This window comes from Gallinula chloropus (assembly GCF_964237585.1).
Source record: "Gallinula chloropus genome assembly, chromosome: 8".
NCBI classification, from domain to species: Eukaryota; Metazoa; Chordata; class Aves; order Gruiformes; family Rallidae; genus Gallinula; species Gallinula chloropus.
In genome coordinates this window covers 11,863,785-11,876,775 of record NC_140093.1, presented here as the reverse complement: position 1 = coordinate 11,876,775, position 12,991 = coordinate 11,863,785, and the positions used below count along the sequence as shown (strand labels likewise).

Below are 12,991 nucleotides of genomic sequence, written 5' to 3'. Positions count from 1 at the left end.
TCCCACACTTCAGGGAGTGTGGTCGTGCTGCTGTGCTCCTGGGTGCGGCGTCTGTGAGACCGAGCGGGTCAACAAGCAAGGAGTGTGATGGTGTACAGCTTAGCATGGGCCCTAGGAAAATAAATATGACAAGGTCAGGAACACGCAAGTGGTTGGTTTCTGGGAGTGGATGATTGAAGTATTATTGCTAAGCGCCGTTCTGAGACCTTCTCTGCATTGATTGATGTCTCATTTGAAATCTTCTTGCCTGAAAGAAAAAAGTGTGAACACGTTTAGTTAATTCTCTTTCAGTGCTTTAAAGCTGCTGTTCTCTGTTGAACATGACTGGCTCAATAAAGATTCATCATGTCAGATGTAGTCTCCATAAGCCAGATGGAAGTGGCCAGTGTATTGTTTCTCCAGTGATTTTACATTTTCTTTCCATTTAAGTAGGCATGGGAAAAAGCTTCCTTCTAGACTAGGGCTCACCAGTTTCATCTAAGGCCCAATCCTTGATGAAGGCACCAATTAATCAATGAAATCACTTGGTTTACTGAACTGCTGCATTACATAAGTAAGTTAGTTCTCGCATGCAAGTCTTTCAAGAAAGCAGTGCACACAAGGAAATCTGCTGTCAGCATTTTTAAATCCTGAAATGACCGAGTTTCTCATTATGGACACTAAACTTAGCTTCTTCTAAGAAACTTCTAGGCATGAGAGTATTTCTGTGCTTCTCAAAATATGCCTGTACTTCTGTTTTCCAGGGAGAAGACTCAGGGAGACAGTCTGCAAATACTGTATGCCAGCTGTTAGCATAAGGAGGCCGAGAGGCCTCAGTTTCTAAGCACATACTAAAACCTTTGTATCCTTTATATTAAAAGTCTGTAGACCAGCTCCTGCTCTCACTAATGTTAACAGCAAGATTTGTGTCAAAACGAACAAGAAGAGAACATAAGTAGCAGCTTGGGATTATCTGTCTTTGTCCATATACTCCACCACTGTAGGAATGATTGTTATAGCATCCTTTATGTTGTTTTGTTAAGTGATGGAAGCATTTGCCAAATCCAAACTGAAATGCTTCCAAAGCTTTTTTCAGTGTTGGAAAATGTTTGTATCAAGTTATCCCTGGAATAATTTTCTCCTTTATTTATTATTATGTCCTACCCAGTAGACACCTAATTATGAGGCACAGACTACTTCTCGTTCTAGGAGGATATATAGCACTTCACTGAATGGTTTTAGGAGTCCATTTTCATTACATTAAATGAGATGTTTACTTCTGTGAATCCCTGGGGTTTTAAAAAAAAAGCACAAATAAGAATGAAGTTCAGTGCTGAACAACCAATAGACCCTCTTACTGTGGGTGAATGCTTTTATATCACATCACAGACTGTCCTTTTTTTTTTTTTTAGAGTGGGTATCCAACATCTGGACCTGCAACAAACACTCCTGTCTTCAGGCCTGAGGACGAGCTGGAACATCTGACCAAGAAAATGCTGTATGACATGGAGAATCCTCCCTCTGATGACTACTTCGGTGAGCAGTGCTGCATCACAAGTGTCTGTAGCCCCTTTCTGCATTTACTAGGTTTGGTAATGGGGAGGCCTGGCAGCTGCACTGTTAATGTAGTGACATTCATCTTGATGGATTTGCTTCCCATGCTTGGGCTGGAAGTGTAATCATCCAGAGGAATTCCTCTGTAATTTCAGCATAAATCTCATGCTCACTTGCTGTATGTTCATAGTCTTTCTGGTTATAAGGTTGAATTTTTCAGTGTCTGGTTCATTTTTACAGCATCTGTCCCCACCTTCTAGGCTACCAGGCTGAATTCAGGTGCAGTGCACTGTCTTGTCTGCCTGTCCCATCCCTTCTCATTTCAGCTGCAGAAAAACTGGCAGTGTAAATGTGTTCTGCTCCCAAGGCATGGATTTTTGTTTGCTGTATGCTTGCATAGGTTAAGAGGAAATCCATTTTGAGTCAATCAGGTTCGTTTTACATGTGGACCCGTTAGCCCAGAACTGGGTCCAACAAGTGCAGGGAAGACAAATTTGAACTGATTGGCTCATAGCCATGTCATCTTCCTTCCTTGAAGAAAAATAAGCAGCTAATTTCCTTTTAAATGCTTCAGAACAGGATTATCTCAGGCATCTGTAGGTGTAAAATATATATGGCCTCTGAACACTGCATCTTGTCTGTATACTCAGTTTCTTATGAGCCTGGGTGATTGTGTTGTTTGGAAACTGCTGTAGTTTATAAAGTTAAGGACCAAGGTAGGCCATTAATTTTCTGGTTTGTGTCTTTGTTTATTTTATCAGTTCCTAAAACCTTCATTTAGGTTGCTCCAAAGGTCTATGTGCTATAGATTTTGGTTGAACTGAAACATTTCTCTCTTAAAGAAACTTTCATGGTTTGGCTTAATCAGAAAGCAGGTGGGGCCATGGTTTCACTAATAAACAGATCTTGCAGTGACAAGGATCTGAGAAGGTCAAGATGTTCTCATCAAACAAGCATTGCCCCTGTAGATGGGGTTGATATCAGTCTCCATTCAGTGCCTTCCATGGTCTCCACCTCACAGCTGAAATGTCTTCTCTGTAAACATTGATAGTCATCAGAGTTGATGACTAGCACAGATCTGAGGTGCAAGCAAGAATGACTAACTGAAGAGGGGAAAACTAGGGAGCATTTTCTCTGCTTCTGAGTTTAACTTCATCCCTGCCTATATCCATTTCTGTTCACTCTGATGTTTTAAAAGTGAAGCAACAACCAAACAAACATAACATGTATTTAGCTATTAGCGTGGGTGGGCAAGAGGGAGAAGCTTTTTCCTTGCTACCTTCAGGCAAATGGCTGAAGCCCTGAAGCATGAGATTTGATTACAGTAATTTTCTTAATGTAGAGCTGTGAGTGGCAGGAGCTGGTTGATTGACCAAAGCCCGCCCAGTTCTCCTCACAGCCCAAGAAGGTAGGCAGGTGAATAAAGAACTTGCAGATTCACAGGTTCCAAGGTCAGAAAGGACCTTGCCATTATACTGCCTAATGCCCTACTCTCAGTTTCTCCCAGAAACATGATTGAATCATTACTTAAAAAACCTAAAAATCTAATCTTATCTTAAAGACTTGAAGCAATGGTGAGTCAACCTACCCTGATAAGCTGCTCTAGTGATTAATTCTCCTCACAGCTCAGAAATTGCTTCCTGCAGTGGAGCTTTAGTTTTGTTTAGCACTAGTATTTATGAAGCTGAAATGGTTGGGATTTGCAGACTAATACTGCATCACTAAGATGGCTCTGCTCTATTTGTGAGTGTGGTACATCAAAGCTTTTTCATCCAAAAAGGGATGCATAGCTCACAGGGTGGGAACACAAAGTCTCTCAATGTTAGGTCATCAATTTGGCTCTAAGATGGGTGGTCGGACCGGTGCCATACCAATAGCTCTTAATTCAGCAGGTGACAAGAAAATGGAAAGGAGGTTCCAGAGCAATGGGAAATTTTGCCAGTGTTATTTATGTAAGTGATAGTGTGATCAAAGATGGAATAATCATGTGTGATGTAAGCTGAAAGGTAAAAACCCCACAAGCATTGTATTCCTGCCTCGAACAGGCGATGTCTAATTACAAGCAGCATATTATTGATCTTCTACCTGCACTGGGTGTATGACACTGAAGGTCCTTTCTGAAGCAGTGTCCAGCCTCAGCGCTCTTGATACGCAGAAGAACTGTGTGTTGGGCTGAACTCCTCAGCTCTCTAAGTATGTTGTTTCCCATGCAGTCATTTGGGAGACGTGGCCACAACTAATTATACACCTACCAAGAAAAACATAAAGGAAAACCAACAGTTCTGGAACCAAACTGCTTTTTATGGTTGGATAAAATCAAAGAGATGGGCTTCCCTCATCTACCTAGGTTTGTTCCAGCTTGAGCTACTCCCAGGGGAAGATGGTCTCTAGAGTCAGAGTGGCTGAGAATTTTTGATATGGCTGTGCAGGCCGGGAGTTTTGTGCTAATTCTGTCTGTGTCAGAGCTAAATACCCATCCACTTGAGCTGTCAGCCAGTGCCTTTCAGTAACTTCATGCTCATGTGGAAAGAACAAATTAAGTGTGGGAGGAAAAAAAGAGTCTTTCAACTTTGGTTAACTGTCTCAACCAATATCTCAGCCTTTGTTCTTTATTTGTTTAGCATGGTAGCATGGATTGTACAAGATTCATATGGCACATTGATCAAATAATCAGAAAAAGGACAAATGGGCAGAGACATTGACTCTGATTTGCATTAAATATCTTCTGCCTGAGGTCTAAATGCCATGGTAATTGTAGCATGCCAGATAGCTGTCAGCTAATCACTTTTATTAGTTTGAATTTAGAAAACTGGATTTCAGCGTATTAAAAGTTGGTTAAGAGCAGATAGGTTTTGAATTGAGGAATCTAATTAACCTTGCTAGAAAGCTGCAAGGCGCTATATTAAGTCATGAAAATAATTTGTTGGAATAATTACATTTGAACTGTCAGGCTGGAGAAAGGTCATTTTACTTGCCCCGTCAGCACTCTGGGATCTTCTCTGTAACCATCTTCCTTCCGCGATTTCACTTGACGTATCTCTGGTTTTCGATCAAGCCATCTTGATTCTGCAGTCAGCGTGGGCAGAGTGGAGGTTCCTGCAGAGGGATGAGGAGTAGGAGCCACAAAAGTTGTCTCTTTGCCCTGGAAATGCCTGCTGGTACATGGCAGACCATGTGAGCTGAGGTCAGGAGCAGGACAGCCAGCACTTCCATCAGTTCTGTGCTCATGACATCTCTCTGCAGCTTCCCTGGGTGGAAATTACAGAAGGTGCTTTCCTAGTCAGGGAACTGTTCTAGGCAGTGATGGCTCATGCAGGCACACAGTTGGCAGCATGGCACGCATGGCTCACTCTGCGTTCCCAGGGAGCCCAGCCGTGTAGCAAGAGCCAGAAGCAGCGTGTTGGAGACACACTTTGGAGCAGCAAGATCACAGTTTGCAGCTGTTTGTTGCCTAGACTTACCACAGCAGTGCAATCCAGGCACTGGGAAATCCTCTAGCTGCCATTGGAAGGCAATGCTTAAGCATGGAAATGTCATCACTAAACATAATAATTAAAAAAAAACCCACTGTGAATTTTTAGGAGTTAAACATACGTGCTGGGTATTCTGCCTGACTTAGTTTTCTTGAAAGGCCATGCTACCATACTAAGTCTAAGCATCCCAATCTTTGGTGTATGTCCCCTCCTATCCCTCCAGGTTATGGTTATGGAGTGACTTATGGAGTGACTTCTCCCGAGAAGTCCTTGGCAGATCAGCAAATTGAAGTCTCTTATGTCTGAGCTACTCTTTCTTTTTTACTGCTGATTCAGTTGCTGATCTGTGGTAGTTGGCTGTCTTTAATCAAATCCCTTTTTATTAGAAAGGATTCCCAAATGTGTTATGCACTGTGCAGTAGGGATGGTTTCTCTCTGTCACAGCCCTCCCCGTTGATAAATGTGCTATTGCAGATAGGCATGTCTGGTTTGTTGGGGAAGAAGAAAAAAGAATACATTGTGGAGTGGAAATTGGGTAGGTTTTGGGGAGGAGAAATGGATATTTACAGGAGATTAGGATGAAACAATCAAAATTGTTTGTTGACCACCTTGGGAAATTAAAGCCCTTGATTTTGCATTAAAATAAAAACAAAATCCATGTGTGTAAAGATGACAACTGTGCTGGACCACTGTTTCAAGTCTCACAGAAAGAAATGACTTCTGGCAGCTTATCAGTCTCTATCACCATGCAGACAGTGCTGATTAAGACTGGAAAAGTGCCATTGGGGCCCCTCATCTCCTGTTGCCTTCTGGACTATGTCCCAGCTGAGTCACTCCCCACAGCCGAGGAGTTTCCCTGACTGGTGGGAAGAAAGTTTCACTGGTATTTTACCGTAAGTGCTCAGAGCTACCAGAGGAACCACCAGTTTTATGTATTTAATAACGTAGCAGTCTGCTTTTGTAGTTCCAGTGTGCTGGAGGGATGCACATGGGAAGAAGAGAGGTACTAAGATAAGCCTGTTGGAAATACTCAGTTTGTGCAATAAAAGGACCTTGATTTGTCTTTGAGCTTATAATTCAGGTTTATTGTATATCTTTCAGGCTTATAATTCAGTTTATAATGTAGTTTTCTTATGTTTATTTGCTGTATTCCCTGACTTTGATAGTGGAAGAGGTGGTGCAGAGTTAGGCTAAGGAGGAGCAAGTTAGCCTGAGGACAGCAAGCAGAATGCTTGACTTCCTTTCCTGCTTCATCCTGACCTCCAGTGAGACCTGTGCTTAATCGTTTTACCTTTCCAAACTCCTTTTTTTCCCCCTTTCACCCTATTTGCATAGACCTTCAGACAGGAGCTGGTTTATAGCAGCAGTTGTATGAGAACCCCACAGAGAAGCCTTCATCTCCGATGCTTCTTTGAGATGCTGTGTCACAGTGAAGACTAAAGAATGATTAGTGGCATCAGTACTGAACCTGTCAAGGCTCTGACAGCCTTTCTACTCAGTGGCTTTGTGTTTCCATTAGGCTTCCATTCATAAGCTAAAAGTCTTTCACTGGGACCAGAGACCAGGTGTCCAAACAGTGTCAAAGGTGTTCCCTAATTTTACTTCTTGAGAAGCAGTCCAAGTGAGATATAGGGGAGGGTGTGGTAGAGTCATAGAAGCTTCAGATGAGGAAGCACACTAGGTTGTCCAGGTATGGCTTTCTTCAGTTTTATGGTGTCTTTATTTCCTTTGACATGACTCTGTGCACTGAATGGTTCCCGGGTCTCTAAATTGAATGCATTCAGCATGGCATTTCAGTCTTTGTCAGGCATTTTTGTAGCCTCTAAGAGGCTCAAGTAGCTTCTTAGTTTCATCTGAATTACCACCAGAAAAAGAAAACGAAAGTTGTCGTATCTTGCCTGTATTGCTAGGTCTCTTCTGAAAAGGTTATCATTAAAAGATGCATATTATTACTACAGGAACATAATTACATCGTAATTTTGCCATGTAATGTGATGTGTCATCATGCCTTTTGTTTAAAGGCAGGGTTTCTGGTGGAAGATAGCATATGTCTTCATCTGAACAACATCTGGGTCACAAAATAGTAGGTTAGATTTTCAGCGACTGATGAGCCGACAGTCATTTTCGGTTACGTAACCGCTCACAAAAGCAGGAGGAACAGACATATAATGGGGACCCTTTTCTCCATTGTAGTTCAAGTTATTATTTTTTATGTTCAAGCCATATCCCAGCATCCGCACGCCTCCTCAAAGGCTGGGAGCAGCCTGCGCGCAGAGGGGTCATGGTGCGCTACCATCAACATCCAGCTGCCCTCTTGTGGCCTGCCGCAAGGGGAGTCACCCTCCCTCTGCTCCCCAGGGGCTTTAATTACCCTGATAAATGGCTTTCAGAGCCTGTTTCTTCAGTCTCACTTCTGTCAATGCTTGCCACCCCCGTCTAGCTTTCTTTCAGGGAGTCCTGTGACAGCCAGCATCCTCGCATGCCAAGTGCAGGTACATTTTGGAGAGTAAATGTATATGGATGATCTCAACTTTACCTGCTGGGTGAATTTTGGCTCACAGTTCCAAAGTGAGAAGAGAAAATGAGGAAGCTAGTGAGTGGTTGGAGAACAACATATGCCATGTGCACATGCATTTGTCTCCAGCCATGAGAAAGGTGATAGAAAACAGGGACACAGAGGCTGTGAGCTGGTTTAAGTTGCTTTTCAGCGTGTGAAAGGCTCTGTAAATGGATGCAAAAGATTGATTCTTCCTTGATGGGATCCACATCCTACTCTGCAGTAGTTGTGGGGGGAAATGTTTGATTAAGATAAACACCTAGATCTTTTTATGCCAGGGATCTTAGTCTTCTCTTAAAGAAGATCACGCAGATGTAACCATCAGGAATGAGGGAAGGTGGCACTTCTTTAAGCCCTGAGCACCTGGTACACACATGTGCCAGAAAGCAGGAGACTCACGTTCCCTTTTTCCTCTTATCCACACAGGAGTGGATGAGACTTTGCATCACGAGTGTTTCTGAAGCAGAGTCTTGTCAGAGACCAGCACCACTTCACAGATATGATCTACATCTTGCATCAAAACCCAAATTACCCTTTATTACAGTAGGTGATAAAATGCCAGCTGGAACAGGTAGCAAGCAGCATGACTTCCTTGGTGTTTTTATGTCTCTGGTTTAGCTTGAATTGCTGGCAGTCAACCTAGACATATTTTTACTTTTAAACTGAACTGATTTGAGGCAGAAGTTATTTAATGGAGAATAAGTGCAGAATGCCAAGGTAGCATTTTAGTGAAGGGATTTCCATGATCACCTGCGTGCTGTGCAAGAAAGGTGGGTTTCAGTCTATGAGTGGAATTAGGTTTGTCCCAACAGTCAGTAAATGAAAGCTGACAATTTCCTGCTGTCTTCTAAGAGGAGTGAAATGTGATAATGAAATATCACGTATGTGTCTTTCTAAAGTACAGCTGTATTCTACAGGATTCTTCAGCATGTTTAAAAGTTTTTTTGACTGAGAGGATGGTTGGGCACTGGAACAGGCTACCCTGGGAAGTGGTCATAGCACCGAGCTTGACTGAGTTAAAGAAGCATCTGGATGATGTCCTCTGACCTGGCTGGCCCTGTGTGAAGACAGGAGTTGGACTTGATGATCCTTACGAGTCCCTTCCAACTCAGGAGATTCTGTGATTCTATGATTGACATATCCATGGAAAAAAAAAAATCCATGAGGGTGGTAGATACTTTTTATGTTGTGATAGGCCCTCATGTGCAAGGAACTGTACAAACAGATAGCAAAGCTCAGCTTCTTTCTGAAAAGACTTTGGTCAATGATGAGTCTACTAGCCAAACCCATCCAAATTTACAGTTCTACATGAAACCAAAGTAAATCTTTCTACCTTTATTTGAGAGCAGTTCAAAGAGAATCCAGCTTGTTCATGACAAACTTACATGCCCAAAGTAAAGTGTGTATGGACTGAAACGGCTGAAGAATTGACAATAAGCCATCAAGTCTTCGGCTGCAGGTCATTAGGCCGTAGCTAACTCAGGTCATTAAGAAGCGAAAGTGTGACCTACCTTATGGCTGTTTCCTGCCCCACATGAAATGAGTTGGCTGGTCTCAGGGGGGTTCTCTGTGGGTACGTCATCACCTCACTAAAAGCCATAAATTGTGGCACCCAGAGGACCCCTTGTTGGGAATCTCCTCGAGGAGGCTGGGAGATGAAGACAGACTGTTAGTCTAGGGGCATGCAAGATGGAGAAGGCTTGTTCTCCCTCTTCTCCTGTTAGGTATGTTTTATGGAGACGAGTGAAACCAGGAGTTTCCACCCCGGATTTCCTAAGCACTAAATTCTCATGCGCAGGTATTTTTAAGAGGGGGTGTATGTATGTGTGTCTATGAATGAGTGAGAATGTTTCTCTGGACTGTAGTTTTATAGAAATAATTTTTACTTCAGATAGAGCTTTGGAGTGTTTTAAGCCTCAAGACATTCTTTTTTTTGGTCATAACTTATTGCTAAGTTGTGGAGAGAGAGATAGAAGCAGCCAGTTTTGGAGCTGTAGTTAGAAACCACACTTCCAGCTGTGCAGTCCTGAACAAATCTTTGTCCCAGTAATATGAAAACAGTTTAATTTCTCTTTGTTTTGAGTTAGTTATGCACATGACCTGGCATTAAACGAACTCTTCTTTTTCTCTTCTTTTTCGAACTGAAAACAGCTCACCTATTGTTTGAAACTGGTTGCACTAAATTTGCAGTTGCTTCCGTGTTATATTATGGCTTATTTGTACCACAGGAACATCTAAGGCCTGCTAGCAAGACTGTGGTCATGCTGCACTATGTGCAAATTAAACATGAAGTAGGAAACAGTATGCATCCCTCAGAGCTCCCAAACTGAAAATACAGCAAGGACCGGGAAATTATTATTGTCCTTAATTTACAAATGAGGAGATGACTGGCAGAGTTTAGATGACTCACCCAGAGTCATGCAGAGAACCAGTAGCAAAGTGGGAATTGAGCCTAGGATTCCTTCAAGTCCCGTGCCTTACCCACAGCCATGGCCACACTTTTTGTTTTATGTGAAAATCAACAAAATGGACTTGTGAGAAATCACAACCGGTCTGAAGGCTCTTCCCAGCATTTAGATCACAAGCCCTGTGTTCCTGGATTAATAACATAGCTGTGAAAACAAGAAAAGGAGGAAAAAAGCGCTGCAGGGTCACACTGGGTAATTTTAACTGCTGTTAGTAAAATGTACCCACTAATGCTATCACATCTCAGCATTTAGATAGTTCAAGGCTATTAGGAAAATTGATAATTCCTTGCAGTAATCTATTACTTTCCAGCCTAGCAATCACTGTTACAGAGGGGTGGGTGGGGGGCACAGTGTGGCCTTTGTTATTTCTTTTTCTGGTGGCATTTGTTTCATGCTGGTTTGACTTTTTTTTTTTTGATACGGTGGTTTATCTCTTGCCAGTAACTTTTGGGGGTATTTTGAGTGTCATTTGAAGTTTAGTTGGAGGGAAAGGCCAGATTTTATCTGAGAGTGAAACGTGGCAAAAAAAAAAAAAACCTCAACGATGCTGTCTCATTTGCTGAGTGTTCTCCTTCAGTCTGTTCTCTTCTGATGGAAACGCATCAAAACTGTTTGGTTTTTTCTTTTCTTTTCTTTTTTTAAGGAATCGCTTTGACTCAGATTGTGTGAGATGAATCATAACCCACTTTCTCATCTGAGATGTGCAAAAAAAAAAATTCCAGCTCTGCTGTCAATGTCAGCATAATCAATACAAAGTGTTTCTCAGTGGTGCAAAGAGGTAGGGGAGGATTAAAAGAGTGAAAGGAATCAAAAGTAGCCAAACTTTCCTGCTGCTTTTAGTGAGCTGTACTGTTTTCATGTCTGCAAATACACCTTGCTGTTCATCATGTCATCTTTGACATGAATGCAGTTTTCATGTCCCTGGCTACAACCCAAGGTCACAACTGGTGCTCAGAAGTCAGGAGACTGTCAGCCCAAACTGGCAGGCAGATCACGAGAAGCTATCCCTGGCAGACATTTGGGGTGCTACCAGCAGCTGAGAGTAAACCTGTTTCAACTTGTGAAACCTGCTGTTAAGATGTCACCTGCCTGCGCTGTGCCAGCACGGATTTTGTCAGCTGATTAGGAGAGAGTGGCAAAGCACCGTGCCTGTCCCGTGGCCCTGCCTGAGCCAGCCCTGCTGAGGGAAATGGAAAACTTCAATAGCAGTAGGATCACTGTGGGTACAAACCGGAGACGGGAGACCACATCTGATACCACGTCACCAGCTTTCATTTATGAACTTGCTCATTTGCATGTGTGTCTGCCCAGGCATACACAGAGATGTAGAAATAGTTACCTCTGGTAGTGTGAGCTAAGAATGAGAGCTTAACCCCTGAAAACTGTTCGCAGCACCAGGGTCAAAAGGGGACAGCACAGGTAGTTGTATGGGTTTTAGCAGTTGATGAAATTAATCTCCACTCTGAACACAGTGGTTCAGTAAAACACCCTGGCAATAAAGACACCTTTGTAGAGAGTTTAGCAGTGTGGGTGCAACCATCTTCCAAAGAGTAAGACACTGTCTGCAGCAAAAGACAGGCAGCTGGACTTGGGATGTGAATGATTTTCTCTTGTAGATCCTTCCAAATTACTGTCCAAGCCACGCTGAACTATTTGTTTAAAGCTGTGAATCAGGCTGTATTCACTTAGCAGCAGTGTTCAGCTTTAATATACAATTTCCTCACCAAATTCTGGTTCCAGACAATATCCTGAAAGGTTAATAACTTACTATCTACTAAATGCATGTTCTGATTCTGTCTCTGCTGTCAGGGACAGACCGGGCAGATGATGTGCAGCATTTTATGTGAGAGCAGGTTGGCAATAGGGGAGGTTTTTCTGGAGGTTTTGGTTTGGTTTGTTGTCATTTAAAATTACACTGTGAAAAAAAGAAACAAAAACAGCTTTTAAGATGCCACCATTTCCTCATTATCTGCTTGCCCAGATAGGCAAGTGAATTCAGCTGCTGGCTTCCAAAAAACCTGCAGAAAGCAGACTTTTCTTTTGTGTTGAGAATTCAGAATTCTTCTCTGAATGTTTGAGACATGACAAGACTGACTTTCTACCTTTTCTTAACCTAAGGATTGTTTGTGGTCACGTGAGCTAAGGGATTGTTTCCAGCTCAGCTTTCCTCGATGGAGACATTTGGAAGGGATGCTCGTGTGGGTCAGTGGTGCTTTACAGAAGACTGTCATGTGCAGTCATCTCTTCTGGACAGGAAAGTCCTAGAGATCATCATTGCCAACATGGAGCTAATTCTGGTCATGTGTTCTCGTTATCATCTCCACAAGCTGGGCAGCTGCCTCTCATTTCTGTCCTGTGGCTGAATTTAGTGAGAAACCTAAAATGCATATGTATGTCTGTGTGCACATATGTATATTTATATATATAGTACAGGATACTGCATGGACCCTGGATTCTAATGACATTACCTTCTTTCCCATTCTCCATCTCAACATCTCTCATTAACTGATCCAGCTTTCCTGGTCTTGTCAAGTAAGTATCTCAGTGTTGGCAAATCCCGTGTGTGTGTTTAGAGAAGGAGGAAGGTTGGTGGAAAGACAGGATTGGGGAGTGCATGGACACAGTAAGAGTGGATGTTAATAAGAGTGAGACATTTTAATATATTCCATCGTTTATCTGTGCATGTGTAAAAAATATTGGCTTCTTCTACAGATAAAAGGGCAAAGCCCAGGCTTCAGTGTGCCATGCTTGTGTAATGCTGTTGGTCACTACTGGTGGCCACAACCTACCACCATAACCTCTTATTCTATGTATACTGAATTTCCATGCAAGGTAATGAGTAGTGAAAAAGTAAGGTTGCTTATGGTCAGAATTATTACCACTCTTTTTTTCACAGGCATAATTCAAAAGGTGAAGAAAGTGGAGCATGTGCACTGCAGATGTGCACAGCTGGCATATTG

At 42.5% G+C, this 12,991-nt stretch overlaps 1 protein-coding gene across 3 annotated transcripts in view; it reads left to right on the top strand.

Annotated features, from left to right (window-relative positions):
• The window catches only part of LPP (LIM domain containing preferred translocation partner in lipoma), a gene marked incomplete at both ends in the record, with an annotated part of 204,569 nt that overhangs the window by 133,621 nt on the left and 57,957 nt on the right, over positions 1-12,991 (top strand). For all 3 annotated transcript variants that reach the window (XM_084267544.1, XM_084267543.1, XM_084267542.1), the window contains one exon: positions 1,392-1,515. In XM_084267544.1, coding sequence (XP_084123670.1) covers positions 1,392-1,515 — 124 coding nt within the window. The remainder of the gene's footprint in view (positions 1-1,391; positions 1,516-12,991) is intronic.